This window comes from Rhincodon typus, chromosome 25, assembly GCF_021869965.1.
Source record: "Rhincodon typus isolate 14 chromosome 25, sRhiTyp1.1, whole genome shotgun sequence".
Classification (NCBI taxonomy): domain Eukaryota; kingdom Metazoa; phylum Chordata; class Chondrichthyes; order Orectolobiformes; family Rhincodontidae; genus Rhincodon; species Rhincodon typus.
In genome coordinates this window covers 3,914,885-3,934,312 of record NC_063356.1, presented here as the reverse complement: position 1 = coordinate 3,934,312, position 19,428 = coordinate 3,914,885, and the positions used below count along the sequence as shown (strand labels likewise).

At 44.4% G+C, this 19,428-nt stretch overlaps 1 protein-coding gene across 1 annotated transcript in view; it reads left to right on the top strand.

Moving 5' to 3' along the window:
• Positions 1–7,140: 7,140 nt before the first annotated feature.
• LOC109914785 (putative helicase MOV-10) overlaps positions 7,141–19,428 on the top strand; it is a 36,202-nt gene continuing 23,914 nt past the window's right edge. Inside the window, exons 1-4 of the mRNA XM_048611802.1 lie at positions 7,141–7,215; positions 8,985–9,211; positions 10,297–10,444; positions 18,491–18,652. Coding sequence (XP_048467759.1) covers positions 7,141–7,215; positions 8,985–9,211; positions 10,297–10,444; positions 18,491–18,652 — 612 coding nt within the window. The remainder of the gene's footprint in view (positions 7,216–8,984; positions 9,212–10,296; positions 10,445–18,490; positions 18,653–19,428) is intronic.

Here is a 19,428-nt window from a genome sequence, read left to right as displayed (position 1 = left end):
CCTATTTGTGATCTAAATAATATGTGAACGGCTTTTCTCTGAGGATTCTGGGTAATCGAAGATGGAGGACAGGAAAAATTTGTGTTATAAGAGCTGCTCCTTTTTGAGATATTTTCCATGTTGGAGATGATTTCCTCAATCTAGGAGCAGTAATTTCTGTTATACAAGCAGTTGCATTGTTTGGAACTTTGGGGAGAAAAGATCAAAACAACGGCACTGTAAAATGGAGAAAGAGAGTCAAAGGCAGTGACTACGTTGGCAGTGAATCAAACAGAGAAATAAACCTACACTGCTGTCTGACCCAGCAGTCAATCTGCTCAGCTACTGCCTCTGCAGTTAGATTTCATGTATGCCTGGACTTCAGAGTTTGTCTAAGAAAAGTAAACAAACATCGAAATTCACAGCAGACCTTTGAGAAACCTGTGTGGGGGAGCTCACAGCAGGGGAACAGCTAAGTGGCTAGTTTCAAAGTGTAATCTTAGTGTTTGTTTTGTAAATCTGCAATAGTGAGTAGAGTAGGTTCTTTTTTGATTATGTGCTTTATTGAGATCTGTCTCTCGATTAAACTTTAAAAATATAAAAACATAGGTACCAAGTTAGCCTGAAGTATTGTTTTTTAGAGCAGTAAGACTGTGCTATTTTCTGGGTCCTTGATTGTTTAGATGCAAAGATGGCCTTTAGTAGAGTGATGTGCTCTTCCTGTCAGATGTGGAGATGAGGGAGAGTTTCCATGTTACTGATGTTTATGTCTGCAGGAAGTGTGTTTGGTTGCAATTCCTATCATATCACATGGAGCAGTTGGATTGGCAGTTGGAGGCAATGAGGAATTTACAGGACCTAGGAGGTGTGATGGATGCAGTTGCAGGAAGGGAGATAAACCGAAGATACAGTCAGGTAGATGGGTTACCTCCAGGAAAGGCAGGAGTGGGAGGCAGGTCATGCAGGAGTCTCCTGTGGCTAAACCTGTCTCAAACAAGTATGCTGTTTTGGAAAATGTAGGAGGTGATGAACTCTCGGGGGAATGTAGCAGTGACAGCCAGACTGGCTCTAATGTAACGAGAGGTACATCAGACTCCAAGCGATTGATTGTGATAGGGGACTGTCTAGTCAGAAGCACAGACAGATTTTTGCGGCCATCAGTGAAACATCAGAATGGTGTGTTGCCTCCCTGGAGCCAGGATCAAAGATATCTTGGAGAGGGTGCAGCATATTCTCAAAGGGGAGAGAAACCCGTAGGAGGTCATTGTACACATTAGAATTAATGACATAGGAAGAGAAAAGGATGAGATTTTGAGGAGAGACTATAGGAAGTTAGGCAGGAATTTAAAAAGGAGGTCCTCAAGGATGGTAGTATTTGGATTACTCCCCGTGCCATGAGCTAGTGAGGGCAGGAATAGGAGGATAGATCAGATGAATGCATGGCTGAGGAGCTGGTGCAGGGGAGAAGGATTCACAATTTTGGATCATTGGGTTCTGGGGTTGAAGTGCCCTGTATAAGAAGGACAGATTGCACCTGAATTGGATGGGGACTAATATACTTGTGGGCAGATTTGCTAGAGCTGTTCGGGAGTGGGATCGTTGTTGGAAGAGGGGTGGAATCCAGGGAGATAGTCAGGAAAGAGATCAGTTTGAGACAGGTACAATTGGTAAAGGGAGCAAGTTAAACAGTCAGGCCAGGCAGAAACAAAGCGGAGAATGATTAGGACTGATAAATTAAACTGCATTTATTTCAAAGCAAGAGGCCTAACAGGTAAGGCAGAAGAATTCAGAGCATGGGTGGGTACATGGGACTAGGATATCATAGCAATTACAGAAACATGGCTCTGGGATGGACAGGACTGGCAGCTTAATGTTCCAGGATATAGATGCTGTTGGAAACATAGAAAGCGGGTGGGCAAGAAAGGAGGTAGAGTGGAGTTTTTGATTGGGGATAACATTACGGCTGTACTTAGGGATGATATTCCTGGGAATACGCCCAGGGAAGTCATTTGGGTGGAAGTGAGAAATAAGAAAGGGATAATCATTTTATTCGGATTGTTCTGTACAGCCCCTTACCACCCACCATCCCCCCCCACCCCAGTCATCAGCGGAAGTTGTGAAACAAATTTGGAGAACTCCGTTATCTGTAAGAATACTAGAGTGGCTCTGGTAGGGGATTTTAACTTCCAAACATAGACTGGGACTGTCATAGTGCGAAGGGCTTTGATGGAGGGGCATGTGTTAAGCGTGTACGAGAAAATTTTTTGATTCACCTTGTGGATGTACCTACCAGAGAAGGTGCAAAACTTGACCTACTCTTGGGGAAATAAGGCAGGGCAGGTGACTGAGGTGTCAGTGGGAGTACTCTTTAAGGCCAGTGACCATAATTCTATTTGTTTTAAAATAGTGATGGAAAAGGATAAACCAATCTAAAACTACAAGTTCTAAATTGGAGGAAAGCCAATTTTGATGGTATTAGGCAAGAACTTTCAAAAGTTCATTGGGGGCAGATGTTCACAGGTAAAGGGACAGCTGGAAAATGGGAAGCTTTCAAATTGAGATAATGAGAGTCCAGAGATAATATGTTCCTGTTAGGGTGAAGTGCAAGGCTGGTAATGTAGCGAATGCTGGATGACTAGAGAAATTAAGGTTTAGGTAAAGAATAAGAAGGAAGCATATGTCAGGTATAGACAGCAGAAATCAAGTGAATCCCTAGAAGAGTATAAAGGTAGTAGGAGTATACTTAAGAGGAAAATCAGGGAGGGCATAAAAGGGGGCATGAGATAGCTTTGGCAAATAGGGTTAAGGAGAATTCAGAGGGATTCTACAAATACATTAAGGATAAAAGGGTAACTAGGGAGAAAATAGGGCCCCTGAGAGATCAGCAAGGTCGCCTATGTGTGGAACTGCAGGAGATGGGGGAGATACTGAACAAGTATTTTGCATCAGTATTTATTTTGTAGAAGGATATGGAAGATAGAGAACATGGGAAAATAAATAGCGACATCTTGAAAAATATCCATATTACAGAGGAGGAGGTGCTGGATGCCTTAAAACACATAAAGCGGAAACATCCCTGGGACCTGATCAGGTGTACCTGAGAACTCTGCAAGAAGCTAGGGAAGAGATTGCTGAGCCTCTAGCCAAGATATTTGTAACATCGATAGCCACAGGCGAGGTGCAGGAAGACTGGAGGTTGGTTAAAGTGGTGCCATTATTTAAGAAAGTGGTAAGGAAGAGACAGGGAACTATAGACCGGTGAGCCTGACATCAGTGGTGGGCAAGTTGTTGGAGGGAATCCTAAGGGACAGGATTTATGTGTATTTGGAAAGGAAAGGACCGATTAGGGATTGTGTCTCACTAACTTCATTGAGTTTTTTGAAGAAGTATTGAAGAGGATTGAGGGCAGACCGGTGGACAAGGTTTATAAGAACTTCAGTAAGGCATTTAATAAGGTTCCTCATGGTAGATTGGTTAGCAAGGTTAGATCACATGGAGGAATACAGGGGGAGCTAGCCATTTGGATACAGAACTGGCTCAAAGGTAGAATACAGAGGGTGGTGGTGGAGGGTTGCTTTTCAGACTGGAGGTCTGTGGCCAGCAGTGTGCCACAAGGATCAGTTCAGGGTCCACTGCTTTTTGTCATTTATATGAATGATTTAGGTGTGAACATAGGCGGTATGGTTAGTAAGTTTGCAAATGACACCAAAGTTGGAGGTGTAGTGGACAGTGAAGAAGGTTACCTCAGAATACAAAGGGATCTTGATCAGATGGGCCAATGGGCTGAGGAGTGGCAGATGGAGTTTAATTTAGATAAACGTGAGGTGCTGCATTATGGAAAGGCAAATCAGGGCAGGACTTATATACTTAATGGTGAGATCCTGGGGAGTGTTGCTGAACAAAAAAACCTTGGAGTTCAAGTTCATTGTTCCTTGAAAGTGGAGTCACTGGTAGACAGGATAGTGAAGAAGGTACGCTTGCCTTTATTGGTCAGTGGATTGAGTATAGGAGTTGGGAGGTCATGTTGCAGCTGTACAGGACATTGGTTCGGTCACTTTTGGATCATTGTGTGCAATTCTGGTCTCCCTGCTATAAGAAGGATGTTGTGAAACTTGATAGGGTTCAGAAAAGATTTACGAGGATGTTGCTGGGTTTGGAGGGTTTGGGCTATAGGGAGAGGCTGAACAGGCTGGGGCTATTTTTCCTGGAGCATCGGAGACTGAGGGATGACCTTATAGAGATTTGTAAAATCATGAAGGGTGTGAATAGGGTAAGTAGATAAGGCCTTTGCCCTGGGGTGGGGAAGTCAAAAGCTAGAGGGCATAGGTTTAAGGGGGAAGGGGAAAGATTTAAGAGGGACCTAAGGGGTAACTTTTTCATGCAGAGGGTGGTGCGTGTATGGAATGAGCTGCCTGAGGAAGTGGTGGAGGCTGGTGCAATTACAACATTTAAAAGGCATCCGGATGGGTATATGAATAGGAAGGGTTTAGATGGATTTGGGCCAAATGCTGGCAAATGGGACCAGATTAATTTAGGATATCTGGTCAGCATGGACGTGTTGGTTTTAAAGGGTGTCGTTCCATGCTGTACATCTCTATGACTCTCTGACTAACTGTCGCATCCTCATATTGTTTAGAATCGCGTGGTTTCTAAAGCTATCATGTTCTCAATTCAGCAGCACCTTTTCAGTGTTTGGATCTTCAGGCTTCATTGACTACCCCTTTCCTTGTTGTCTGATACTGGTGACTTGCTGTCTTCCTTCATTTCGTACACCTTTCCCTCGTTGACTGGCCTTCTCTGCAGATGGTCTCATTGAACTGATTTATAACTGTAGAGCAGTTTGATCCTATACAGTCTTTACGTATGGAGAACAAATAAACCCAAGGCATTTCTTATACAAGACTATAATTACGTACCTTTGAGGCACCGGGAGGGTCCAATAACTGAACGGACTCCCATTTAACCTCAGCAAGAAGACCTCAGACCGTGGTCTTTTCCCCACTGCGTCTTGGCGGTATCTGTCCCAAACCTCAGCAAGTAGTCCTGAACCTTGGAATGTGCCAGTCTGCAACACTCAGACAGGGTCAACTCCTTGCTCTGGAAGACCAACAAGTTTCGGGCAGACCAAACAGCGTCTTTCACTGAGTTGATGGTCCTCCAAGCGCAGGTGATGTTTGTCTTGTTGTGCATCCTGGGGAACAGACCTTGTAGCACACAATTGTGCATCACTGAGCTGCCTGGGATGAACCTTGACAAAAATCACTGCATCTTTCTCCAGACTTCCTTAAAAAGACACATTCTAGCAGGGGGTATGTAACTGACTGCTACCCCCACCCACACACAGCAGCTTTGAGGGCAGCGTGCAGTGGCACAGAGAGCCTGGCTACACATGAAAAATCTGACAGGTATTGCCCTTCTCACCACCAGCTAAATGATGTCTTGGTGCTCATTGGTGATGAGGCATTCTGCCAAATGAAGTTGATAGTCTGCTCAGGGAACCAGACAAAAGGATCCACCCTCTCCTTTTCCTGCAGTGTCTTGAGGATGCTACATGCTGACCACTTTCTGACGGACTTGTGAGCAAAGGTGTTTCTGATTTGAAATTTCTCCGTGAAGGACAGGAGATATGGGACAGTCCAACCACTTGGAGCATTCCGTGCTAGTGAGGCCAGTCCCATCCTACGTAACATCGGGGACATTCAGAACCTCAGTACATAGTGACACTTGGTATTTGTGTACCGAGGGTCTACACGCAGCTTTATGCAGCCGCACACAAAGGTGACCATCAGGATGAGGGCAGCATTGAGTACATTCCTCTCCCCCACTCCACTTATCCGGAGCTTTGCACATGGTGTCCCTGCAGACACGGTCCATCTTAGACCTCCAGATGAAGTGGAAGATGGCTCAGGTGACTGCAATGGTGCAGGTTCTGGGAATGGGCCAGACATGCGCCATGCACAACAACACAGAGAGTACCTCACACCTGATGATCAGGTCTTTAGCCACAATAAAGAGGGAGCATTGTTCCCAAAAGCTTAGTTTCTGCCTTAACTTGGTGATATGCTTCTTCCAAGTTTTTGCACATGCCCCGGCCCTACGGAATCATATTCCCAGCACCTTCAGGTAATCTGTCCTGACGGTGAAGGGGATAAAGGATCAGTCAGTCCAATTCCCAAAGAACATGGCTTTACTCTTGCCTGGATTTACCATGGCTCCTGAGGCCAGTTCAAACTGGTTGCAGATGCTCATGATCCAAGCAGAAAATGGCAACATCATTCACATGCAGGGAGGCTTTGACCTGCAGGCCACTGTTGCCTGGAATAGGCACCTCGCTCAGGCTCACATCCTTCTTGATGGACTCAGCAAAGGGCTCTATACAACACACAGATAAGGCAGGAGAGAGTGAGCAACCCTCCCTGACTCCAGATCTGTTCGGGAAGCTTTCTCATTCCCACCCGTTGATTGAGACTGCACTAACGATGTTGGTGTAGAGCAGTTGGATCCAATTGCGGATTCCCTCCCCAAAGCCCAGTTTGAGAGAACATCCCACATGTAGGTGTGCGATATCCTGTCAAAGGCCTTCTTCTGGTCCAGGCTGATGAGGTATGCATCCATCCCCACCCCAGTCCTGCACGTAGGCGATCCTATCCCTGAGGAGTGCGAGGCTCTCGGAGATTGCCCTGCCCGGTACAGCACATATTAGGTCAGGGTGAATCACCAATTCCAGAGCAAACCTGACCCAGTGGTGATCTTAGACAGGATTTTGTAGTTTGCCTTCAGCAGTGAAATTAGTCGCCATTTTCTAATTACCTCCCTCTTCCCCCTTCTGCTAACAGAGGAGGGTGACGATTTCTTTCCTCATGGATTCACTCATGGGACCTGCTGGAGGTGTACGACAGCTCCTGGCCAATCAAGTCCCACAGAGCTGAATACTCAGCCGGGAAGCTGTCTCTTCCGGGAGTTTTATCCTTTTCTAAGGACGTGAGAGCCTTGATCAGCTCAGTCAGAGATAATTGCTGGTTGAGTCTCTCCTGTGTGCTTTCATCTAAGACCTCTGTGGTAGAGGACAGGAAGGACTGGGAGGCCATGCTGTCAGTGGGCATCGTGTCACACAGTCTGACATAAAAAAGGGTTCACTGATCCTCCGGATGTCAGACACAGATGATGAAACAGAGCCATCTTCTTCCTTCAGGTGCTTATTCAGACCATCGCTGCTCCCAGCTGCTGGAAGCTATGGTGCGATATGTACCCCTTGGTTCCTGATGACTGGGGGTTGGGCAACACTGGGCCCCTCACAACGTCTGGCATTTCCAGGTTACGGGGTGCTCCTCTCCTTCCCCTGTGGAGCTGTGCCTCTCTTTTATTTTGTCAATGACCATCTCTCTGCACACCTTCAGCAACAACAGAGTTGCTGGTATGTCCATCATGCAGTTATCTCTTTCCGTTTTGCTGTGGGCTTTTGGGGGCCTGACTTGTTTTCCTTTTCCCATTTGTTTCTCACCAGTGTCTACTCCCCTGCCTCGTTCATTGCCTCCTCCTCCTCCATTGACTCTGCCTTCTCAGGTTGAGTTTGGGTCAGTTGTTGTGCTGCTGCACTAGCTAACTTTTCCTCGCCTCTGGCCTGTCCCTCCTTCTGGGTGCCCCTTATTTCAGTTTTCTTGCTGGAGGTTGACACCATACTGTCCTTTGGGAGTCCTCGGCTCGCAATGCCACTTCCATCCATCCAAGTGTATGCGACACTCTTCCCCATTCCACCCCACCCTACGCTACCCACCCACCCAGTGGCAGGTTCTTGTTTTTATATTATCCATATCTCCCCTGCTTTGAAAATGTGGATGTTAACCCTCTGAATAGGTTCCTGTCACTTTTATGTGATACGGTATCATTTAACATTATTCCTTAATCATTCCGTGAAAATTCCTTGAGGAAGCTGTGGGCTTTTTAAACTAGTCCGTTTGGATATTCCTTTCATTTCTTCCAAATCCTTTTGTGAAAGCTTTCTAAATAAAGCTATTTCACTTCTGGGTGTTATTTAATCCTGATATCCAATGGTAATCACAGGATTAAGGATGTTTGTCATGTCTCATCAGTTGGATGCTTAGGTTTTATGTTCTAGTGTCTCTCCCGTTGTTAGCGTCTTATTGTCATGCCTAGGAGTGATTTTGTCAAGTGTCCTTTTATACCTTTTTGAGCAATTTAAACTATTGATATACCTGTATCTATGTTGAGCATTATTCTATTAATTAATAGCATGTATGTTGTACAAATCCCCTTCTAGGTATATTTTCATTTCAAAGTGGACCTTTTTTTAGCTTTTCCTGCCGACTGTGATAGTGTCTTTAGTTGTTAACTCCTTGTTCTTTGTGAAGCTTTAATTTTACTTATGTTTATTATCTCTGTGTGTCATATCTAGTTAGTTATTCTTGTTTCTCAATCCAAGCTATATTTCTAACAGATTTTCTCCTGCCCATATCATGTAACATTTCCTTCAACCCATGTGATTGTCCACAGATCCTGCAAGTCATTCTCTCTGGTGCATGTTTCTTTGTTTCAGTTTCGCTGGATTGACATTGCTACCTTTCTCTTCACTTAATCCAGGCTACCCGTTTAGGTAATCAGTGTCTGTCTGTCTGTCTGTTGTGGCCTCATGTGCTCTGCCAGTATCTTTAACCACTGGTATTGTGATCTTCCCCCTTCTGTTTAGCGCTTTCTGCCTAGTCTACCTATTGAGAGTCACTGGATTAGGAGCAACGTCCTGACCAAGTTATGTTTCTGAGTGAAACCAAGCCGACACTGTCATTTTTCAAAGGTGATTTAACTCCAGGAGGGACAGAATGTCAAGCCCTCCTAGTTTATTTGTGTTATTCCCACACTAAATAACACCTGGAGTGTCTGACTGTTGATGGGGAACTAAAAAGTAGAGTTGTTTTATTTAGATAAATTCTTACTTAACAGCCCTCTCCCTTTTTTTGAAGGGAATGCAGAAGAAATACTAAAATAGTTAGCTGAAAGTAGTTCCAACCAACCTTTACCAACACCATTTCAATCTCTCCAGGTTTGTGAATGATTTTATAAACAACATGAAATTTAACATCTTCTTCACATTTAACCGGTTGCCATTGCGACTACAACACCGAGCTGCACAACTAGCCAAGTACACCAACCTGAAGGATGTGCTCTTTCCCACTTATTCTGATGAACAATGCATTCACCCTTTGGAAAAAAGTTTGGCGTGAGTAACCCCAACTGGAACCACTGACTGAGAGCCAGGAGCTGGTGAGGGATGGGAGCTAGATGGTATGGCAGTGAACAGAGCAGCCCCAAGCTTTCTCTGGGTTCATCAAGGCCCACTTAGAAGTTGATGCCTCCAGCGAGAGGTTCTGATTATCAGGAATGTCCATTGAACAAGTCAGGATCCCTATTCCCTCCAGAGAAGAGGAGACTGAAGGGTAACCTTGTAGAGGCCGTTACAATTATGGAAGTGTTTGATTGGATGATGGAGAAAAATATTCCCACTTGCAGGGGAGACCAAAAATTGGAGAGTCACAAATTAATAAGTGTGTAATTCAGGAGAAATGTCATTTCCCAGAGAGTAGTGAGAAAGAGAGCTGACTCCCACAGGGAGTGGTTAAAGGGGCAGTTTTGGGAGTCTCGGTGGCTCAGTGGTTAGCACTGCTGCCTCACAACACCAGGGACCTGGGTTTGATTCCACCCTCGAGCAACTGTCTGTGTGGAGTTTGCACATTCTCCCCGTGTCTGCATGGGGTTCCACTGGGTGCTCCAGTTTCCTCCCACAATCCAAAGATGTGCAGGTTAGGTGGATTGGTCATGCTAAATTGCCCATAGTGTTCAGGGATGTGTAGGTTAGGTGCGTTTCTCATGGCAAATGGAGGATTACAGGGAAAGTGTAGGAGGATGGATCTGGGTGGGATGCTGTTTGGAGGTTCAGTGTGGATTTGTTGGGCCGAATGGCCTGTTTCACCCCCGTATGGATTCTATTCTATTCTAAAGTCAATAATTATATCTGTTTTACTGATGTTAGATAAACTTATGAGAGAGAAAAGAACAGATGTTTATGCCAATAGGATGGGAGGACCTAAAGGGTGAGGACCATTGCACAACTAGTTGGGTTGAATGGCCTGTTCATGTGAGAGAATTTACCTCCCAGGAAATAACTTTGCTCTGAACCAGTTTCTGCTATTTTGCTGATAGCTGAAGATGGTTGATTGAAGGGGTTATAGTTGAGTGTAGCTCCTTTTAGAAATTTGAATGTTGTATGTGTTTATTTTATTCCCATGTTAATAATTTATTTTTAAGATTTTATGACCGATCCCTTGAGGAAAATCCAGAACAGGTTGCAGCTGTCCATTGCATTGTGTCCGGGATCTCCAGGCCCGCTCCATATCTTGTGTTTGGTCCTCCAGGAACTGGGAAAACGGTTACTATCGTAGAAGCTATCAAACAGGTACAAGGCGTCATTTCCAAGATTCTGTGTGTGTTGAGGTTGGTTGGCTCGCCGAGCTGGTTGTTTGTTCCGCAGACGTTTCGTTACCGTGCTGGGTAACATCCTCAGTGCAGCCTCCGATGAAGCGTCAGTGTGTTTTCCCGCCTGGTTTTTAAACTCTGGGGTCCGTGCCTCACTTCCGGGTTTCCTCCGTAGTGGAATGTGTATGGGGTCGGGTTCAATGTGTTTATTAATAGCATGCTTCGTGGAGTGCCATGCTTCCAGGAATTCTCGTGCTTGTCTCTGCCTAGCCTGTCCCAGGATCTTGGTGTTGTCCCAGTCGAAGTCATGGTTCTCCTTGTCGAAGTCATGGTTCTCCTTGTCTATGTGGATTCTGTGTGTTTCAGCTCCTTAACAATGTACTCCCTGGAATTGGAGGAGTGTGCGAGATGGATGGTGGAGATTCCCTTTCCCAAGCACTGTTTCCTAGACTACTCTCATTGTCCTCATTGAGGAGCACATGTAGTACCTTGTTCTGTGTGTTTCTCATTTTCCATTCCTGCCCAGTTTCTTGGAAAGAACATGATCCATCTGATTTGTGAAAGTGACTGCCTGGCTTTGAGAGGACCTCATCAAAGTCTGAATCTTGAGCCAAACATCAGTCATGGTTTCCTTCCATCCTTGCTTTTCACTTCTGTCGGTAATGTCGTCAGCAAATCAGTTACTCCCATTTTATGTGGACAGTCAGTGTTGGAGGTTCAGGGAAAGCTGTGTTTGTTTGTGAACAGCATTTGCTGTCGGTACCTTTTCATGTTAGACTTAGTTCCTCAGATGTCCTGCACACTGATAATGTGGCAACATCTTATGTTTCAATAAAACCGCAATTGAAGAGTTGTGACAGTCTTCGTGTGTTTACACATCTGGGGAAATAGAAATTTCAACATCGTTCCCATCTTAAATTATTTTAATTTAGCTTTGAGCCTCTCAGCTGCAACATCATGTTGAATCACACTTTGTGCTCTCACTGATATTTTGATTCTTATTCCACAAGAGCAGGCCTTCATTCAAAAACATCCAATCAGCCTTTTAACCCAGTTTCAATGGCCGACTGATCGGTGCTTTAACTCCATTTAACTGCCTTTGTACCTGATGCTTGCTAAACCTGACAAATACCCATCAATTTTGGTTCTGAAATTTATATCTGATTCTCAGCCTCAACCTGTTTTTTGGGTGGGAAGAATTCCATAATTTGCATAACCTATTTTTGTCAGGAAGAGCTTCCTGCTCAAATGTCTGGGTGCAAGGTTGTGACTCCCTATTCTGTAATCTACACAAGTGCTTTCTCACCACCTACTCAGTCGAATTTCAGAGGGGAGCCATGAGGGACTATTTTTGACATCAAGGTGATATTTGACCAAGTGAGCATCAAGGAGCTCTAGTAAAAATGGAATCACTGAAATCAGAGAAAACTTTCCACTGGTTGGAGTTGTGCCTGACACATAGGAAGATGGTTGTGTTTGTTGGAGGGCAATTATCTCAGTCTAAGGGCATCTCTGCAGGAGTTCCTCAGATTAGTGTCCTAGGCCCAGCTATCTTCAGCTGCTTCATCAATGACGTTCCATCCACCATAAGGGCAGAAGTAGGAATGCTTGCATAATGTTAAGATTTGCCACAACTCATGTACTGAAGCAGTCCATGTCCAAATGACTACAAGACCACAAGACACAGTCGCAGTTGTAGCCATTCAGCCTTCGATGAGGTTATGGCTGATCTGCTAATTCTCAAAACCACTTTACTGCCTTAGCTATGTATCTCAACTTTGAATATACTTAACAATCCAGCCTCAACTGTTCTCTGTGGTAAAGAATTCCACAAATTCACTCCCCTCTGACCTCCAAGTGCTCCGGTTTCCTCCCACAGTTCAAAGATTTGCAGACTAGGTGGATTGGTGATGCTAAATTGCCCATAGTGGTAAGGGATGTGTAGATTAGGTGGGTTATGGGGAAATGGGTCTGGGTGGGATGCTCTGAGGGTCAGTGTGGACTTGTTGGGTCGAAGGGCCTGTTCCCACACTGTAGGAATTTTATGATTCTTCTATGAAGCAATTCCTCCTTTATCTGTCTTGAATGAGCCGCCCTTTAATCTAAGATTATGCTGTTCTGGTTCTAGCTTCTCCCACAAGGTGAAGCAATCTCTCCACATCTACCCAATCAAGACCCAGACAATATCTGGGTTGGGCTACTGAGTGACAGGTGCGTTTGTGCCTCACAAATGCAAGGCAGTGACCATCTGCAACAAGAGAATCTATCCATCGCCCCTTGATCTCCAGTGGTGTTACCATTGTCGAACCTCCCATGATCAACATTCCTTGGGGGAAGAAAGTTACCATTAACTGGGAATTAAACTGGTCCAGTAGGCCAGCAGCTAGGAATTTTGATGAGAAACTCTCCTCCTTTCACCCAAAGCCTGTCCATCATCTCCAAGGCACAAGTCAGGAGTGTAATACAGAGAAGGAAAATGTCAAAAATAAGAGCAGGAGTAGGCCACTCAGCCCTTGATCCTGCACCACTGTTTAGTATGATCATGGCTGCTTTCAGCCATACTCTTTGGTCCCTTTAGCCTGAAGAACTCCACCTTGAAATGGGTGATGGAATACTCCCCACTTGCCTGGATGAGTGCAGCTTGAACAACACTGAAGAAGCTTGATACCATCCAGAATTTTGCAGCCCACTTGATGAGATCTCCATCTAATACCTTCAGAATTTACTGTCTCCACCACTGATGATCAGCAGCATCATTAACAAGTGCATACCATCCACAAGACGCATTGCAAAAATTCACCAAGGCTCCTTAGACAGCACCTTCCAGCCCTCAACCACTTCCATCTAGAAGGACAAGGGCAGCTGATACATGGGAAGACCACCCCCTGCAGGTTCCCCTCCAAGCCATTCACCATCCTGACTTGTAAATATTTTGCTGTTCCTTCGCTGTTGCTGGGTCAAAATCCTGGAATTCCCTCCCTAATAGCATTATCGGTTTACCTACATCACAGGGATTGCAACAAAGGTAGCTTACCGCCTCCTTCTCAAGGACAACTAGGAATGGGCCAATAAATGTTGGCCCAGCCAGCAAAACCCACATCCCATGAATGAATGAAAAAACAAACCCTGGATCTCGCTTTTTAACAGTACTGTGGATTTACCTATGCCCCAAGGCCTGCAGTTGTTTAAACGGGTAGCTCACCATCAAATTTTAAGCAATTAGAGATGGGCAATAAATACTAGCCCAGCCAGAAACCCCATGTCCTAAGAATGAAGAAAAATTTATTTGATGTCTTGCACTGTAATTTTTATCATCCGCCCAGTAGAGAAAATGGAACCTTGTTTTAATACTTTGCCTGAAAGTCAGCAGTAAGGTTGTCTTGCAGTACTGCATAGGCAGTGTCAGTCTGGGTTTGATGGACTTGTCTCTGAAGAGCTACCAGTGAGCCAGGTTGAAATGGTTCCTCTCAATTTGCAATGATACTTGAGTATTTGCATATGCCTCAGACAATTCAGTGCTAGCTATTTGGAATTCTACCTTGTACAACTATTCAGTGACTAAATGACTCACAACACAGGAGGCCATTCAGCTCTGTGCCTTCTATGACCTAGCACCAACCTCCTGCCTTTTTCCCCATCTCCCTGCGCACCATTTCTATCCAAATAACCATCCAACGCCTCCAATTGAACCTGCCTGAACCACATTCCAGGCAATGCATTCCATACCCTAACTACTTCCTGTGTGAACAAGTTTTTTTTCCTTACATCACCCTTGCTTCAGTTCCACATCACTTTAACCTTAGCCTGTGCCATCTTATTCCTTTTACAAGTGGGAACAGCTTCTCCCTATTCATTCTGTTCAGCCTGCAAACTTCTTTCAAATCTCCTGTCTCACCCTAGCATCATCTTGTCTAAGGAGAATTGTCCCAACTTCTTCAGCCTCCCCTCATCACTGAAGTTTCTCTTTCCTGGAACCAATCTTGACTCCCTAATGTTGAAAACCAAACTAAGATTCAGATCTCCTTTTTGCAGCTGTTTCCTGGTTTAGAAATGGAAAATTGGCCAAATTGTATTTTAAAAAGTCAACAGCCCTGTCTTTAATTTGTTAAAATGTGAAGGATGTTGCTGTGAATAATTGCTTAACCCCATATTAAAGGAACAGATTTTGGTTTCCCACTTCCTATTCACCACCCCTTTGGCTGGACCACTGCTGTTGATCAATTCAAGCCTTTCATACAGCCCTGCAGGAAGACAACCCCTGGCAACATTGCAATATTTCAGCCATGACCTACTTTGTGGTGTCAGTCCCACTTTCAGAGGAGCGAATTGGATCTTTTGTGTTCTGCCTGCGTGTGTAATGACCCTGATCACCTTCACACTCTCTCAGATTTTGTGAATTTCAGCACCGGTTTGGAGGAAGTGACCCAGATAGCACAAAGTATTTTTAGGACATCATGTGACGGTGTCATATCCTCACCCCTTTTCACTCACTCAGCAATGAAGAAGGCACAACCAGAAAGTTACAAGGTTGAAGCAGATATAGCTATCAGCAGATTGAACAGGTTGTAGCTGGGTTCTATAAGGAACAGAAGGCTGAGAGAGACCTGACAGAGGAAGTAGTCGTTATAACTCATGACTAGGCCGCACATTCTACCCTGAGTAAGTTTGATGTCATCCAAAACTCTACCAGTGTCTTAACACACACCACATCCTACTTACCCATCATTCCCATGCTTGCTAAAGTACCTCAGATGCTGGTTACACAACACCATGATTTTAAAATTCTTGTCTTTGTTTTTGAATCCCACCACCCAGAAGTGGTAAACAGTAAAAATTAAAGATGGTATATACTGGTTTTATATAATCCAGAATGGAGCTCCAGTGTGACCAGCACATTCATTTCCAAGTATGACAGTTTGTCATTGGTCTTTCCCCTCTGGATATGGTCCCTTCCCTCCCTGTCTCTGTAATTTGTCCCCAGACCACAAACCCTCCAAGCTCTCTGTTTTTTTCTTTATTTGCTCATCAGATGTGGGATTGCCCACTCCTGGTTGCTCTTGAGAAGGTGGTGGTGAGCTGCCTTCTTGAACCATTGCAGTCCATGTTCTGTAGGTAGACCCATAAAGCTGTTAGGGAGGAAATTCCAGGATTTTGACCCAGTGACAGTGAAGGAACAGCGATATATTTTCAAATCAAGATGGTGAGTGGCTTGGAGGGGAACTTGCAGGGGGTGGTGTTCCCATGTATCTGCTGCCCTTATCCTTCTAGATGGCAGTGGTCATGGGTTTGGAAGGTACTATCTAAGGAGTTTTGGTGAATTTCTGCAATGCGTCTTGTAGACAGTGCACACTGCTTCTTTAGAGCGTTGCTGATGGAGGGAATGTATGTTTGTGGATGTGATGGGCTGCTTAGTCCTGGATATAGTCAAGGCTCTTGAGTGTTGTTGGAGCTGCACCCATCCAGGCAAGTGGGGAGTATTCTAAAACACTCCTGATTGGTGCCTTGTCGATGCTAGAGGCTTTAGGGAGCAAGGAGGTGAATTACTCACCACGGTATTCCTAGCCTCTGACCTGCTCTTGTAGCCACTGTGTTTACGTGGTGAGTCCAGTAGAGTGTCTGGTCAATGGTAACCCCCAGGATGTTGATAGTAGGGGACAGTAGGTTGATAGTAAGGGAATGTCGAGGGATGGTTGTTAGATTGTATCTTATTGGAGACGGTCATTATCTAGCATTTGTGTGGCACAAATATTACTTGCCGCTTGTCAGCCTGAGCCTGGATATTGTCCAGATCTGTTTCATTTGGACATGGACTGCTTCAGTATCTGAGGAGTCACGAATAGTGCTGAACACTGTGCAATCATTGGCGAACATCCCCACTTCTGACCGTTATAATGGAGGGATGGTCACTGATGAAGCACATAAAGGAGATTTTGTTTGACACTGCTCTTATGAAGTGCCCAGGGATAGTTTGATTTGTTACAGATGTCATGTAAATATAAATTGTTGTCCTTAATTTAAAATAATTGAAATATTTGCAAAACAAACAGATTTCTAGACATTAAAGGGTTGAAAGAATATGGCATTGGGATAGAAGATCAGCACAGTGAATGGTGAAGCAGCCTCAAGGGGCTGAATGGCCCATTCCTGCTCCTGTTTTCTTTGTTTCTGTAATGAAGAGGTTTGATAGAGTTGATATGGAGAGGATTTCTCCACTTGTAACCGAGATCAAAGCTAGCAGCTGGAAACACAAGATTGTATCTAATGCAAGAGAAAATGTAGGAGAGATTTGAGTGGTGAGAATGTGGAACATGCAGAAACAGAGAGTGGTTGAGACAAATAGTTTCACTACATTGAAGGGGAAACTGAATTTCCATGTGGCAGGAAAAAGGAATAGAAAGATACAGTGATAGAATGAGATGTAATTTGGCACGTAAATACCAGCACGGGGCCAATAGGCCACATGGTCTTTTTGTGCCACACTTTGCAGATCTTGTGTTATAGTGTTGAATCAACTTCTGTAAGTGTTGCAAAAACATATTACAAGTGGACGTAACCTTTTGAAATCATGTGGTTTTATTTTCCTGTTTGTTCGGGAGGGGTTGAGGGCAATTTTGGAGCTTAGTCAGAGGATAAAACTATCCACCTCCTTCAACTACTGAATTATGGTATCTCCACTTCCCATGACAGGATCACATTTAAACTGAATCTTTGTTTTTAAGAGAAACAAACTATAAAATGCTTTAAGGACAATAATAAAATTAATAAAAGACAGTGGTCCATGCAGCCTGTGGTACCCAGTTCTCCAGGACAACAAGGGATCGACACTAAATACTGGCTTAGCCAAAGAAACCCACATCCCATGAACAAATAATTAATGTTATAAAAAAAGTCCTGATGGCCAGTTAGTGAAGGCAATAGCCGAGTCAGTCTTCACTCGGGAAACATTTTGTTCACACGGTGAAATGTTCACAAATTGCTGCTGTGTGTCGGAACCTGTCAGTTTACATGAGCTGGTCCCACCAATGGCCTCCACCCACTTCAGTTGTTTATTCTTTCACAGGATGCAGGCAATGTTAACTGGGCCAGGATTGCCCCTATACCTTACAGCCTTGTCTCAACAAATGTTTGTTCAGTAAAGGAATTGAGGAGTGTGAGGGACAGGCAGGAAAGTGGAGCTGAGGGTTATTATCAGATCAGCTATGATCTTGTTTAATGGCAGAGCTGACTTGATGGGCTGCTCTGTGTGTTTTGGCCATCAAGAAGGTGACACTGAGCTAGTGCCACCTTGAATCAGTGAGTCCCAGGTCTTTTAGACAATTATCATTCTCCATTTTCTCACCATGTGTAACCTTGTTTTTAAATTTTTGCCCCACCCCCCAAAAAAAGCATGCTACAATCTGGGAGGAGTGAAGTGTGAAGCCAAGTCTTGAGGTGGATTGGGTGGGTTAAATGTTGGAATTTACACTCTGACCATGATAGTCCAGGAACTAGTCCAGGGAGATCTCGATCCCTCTGTCGCTCACTGGAATCAAAACGTTAACTCTCTCCACAGATGCTGCCAGACCTGCTGTTTCTCCAACGATTTCTGTTTCTTTTAGATTGTGATGATCTGAGACCTGAAACTGATGTCAACATTTAGCAAGGAATCAAATAAAGAGGGTGTTCTGGTGGGACAGTTGTAGTGTCCATACGCCTGAGCCAGGAGTCCCGTCTTTGAGTGCCTCCTGCTCCAGAGGTGTGTCATAACATCTCGAGCCAAGTTAATTAGGAAATATTTAAGAAAAAGGAATCAAATAAAAGTGCTTGAGCAAAGGAGTAAATAACCTTCATGTTTGGAGTAATAGAGCATGAGAGTGAGGTGCAACTATATAAGTCTATGACAGTGCATACTCGATGGGCTGAATAGTTGCCTCCACCTCTGCTGTAGCGTTCTGCAGTTACAAGTTTTGCTGCTGATCTTTGGTATTTGTTACACTTTACAACCTTCGACTGCTTATTGGTTTTTAACATTGGCTTTGACTCTCAGGTGCTGCGCTGCATCCCAACAGCACACATCCTTGCGTGTGCACCAACCAACAGTGCCACTGACCTCCTGTGTCAAAAACTCCAGAAACATGTGGAGAAACGGCACATTTACCGCCTGAATGCCGTAAGTCGGAACTGGGACACCATCCCCCAAGACGTACAGGTAATTCTCCCCTTCTGTTTGAAACAGTTGCTTATACCGAGCTCCCACCTGTGCAGAAAACCCAGAATTCAGATCCTCATCCCAGAATGAGTCCCAGGAACTTGCTTAGCCAGAGAGTCTTTGAAACGCAGGTCTCACTACCATGGGAAGTGCTAAAGCAAATAGTAAAGTAAAAACAAAGCTGCCATAGTCTTAGCAGAACATAGAACTATTCTGTCTGATTCAGAGTGATGACTTGTGACGGTTTAACCTGAGGATCAACACACCTTCGGCAGGAGGAAAGGTTGAGAAGGAGAATCAAAAACAGAAGTTGCTGGAAAAGCTCAGCAGGTCTGGCAGCATCTGCAAAGAAAAGATCAGAGTTAACGTTTCAGGTCGAGTAACCCTTCCTCAGAATGCTATTTCTGAGGAAGGGTTACTCGACCTGAAACATTAACTCTGATTTATCACCGTAGATGCTGCCAGACCTGCTGAGCTTTTCTAACAATTTCTGTTTTTGTTTCTGATCTACAGCATCTGCAGTTCCTTTGGTTTTTACTGAGAAGGAGAATCCTTAAGGTGTCAATATCTGAGGAGGATGCATTTCAAGGTTATATCAATAGAATTAGATGAACCCAGTTGGGACTTCTTAAAAATTTATCTTCTTGTGTGATCTGCACATCATTTCATGCTCATCCCTATTTGCCTTTGACCTGAATTACTAACGAGACCATTTCTGAGGGTGATTAAAAGTCACCCATATTACTAAATAAAAACCAAAAGAACTGCGGATGCTG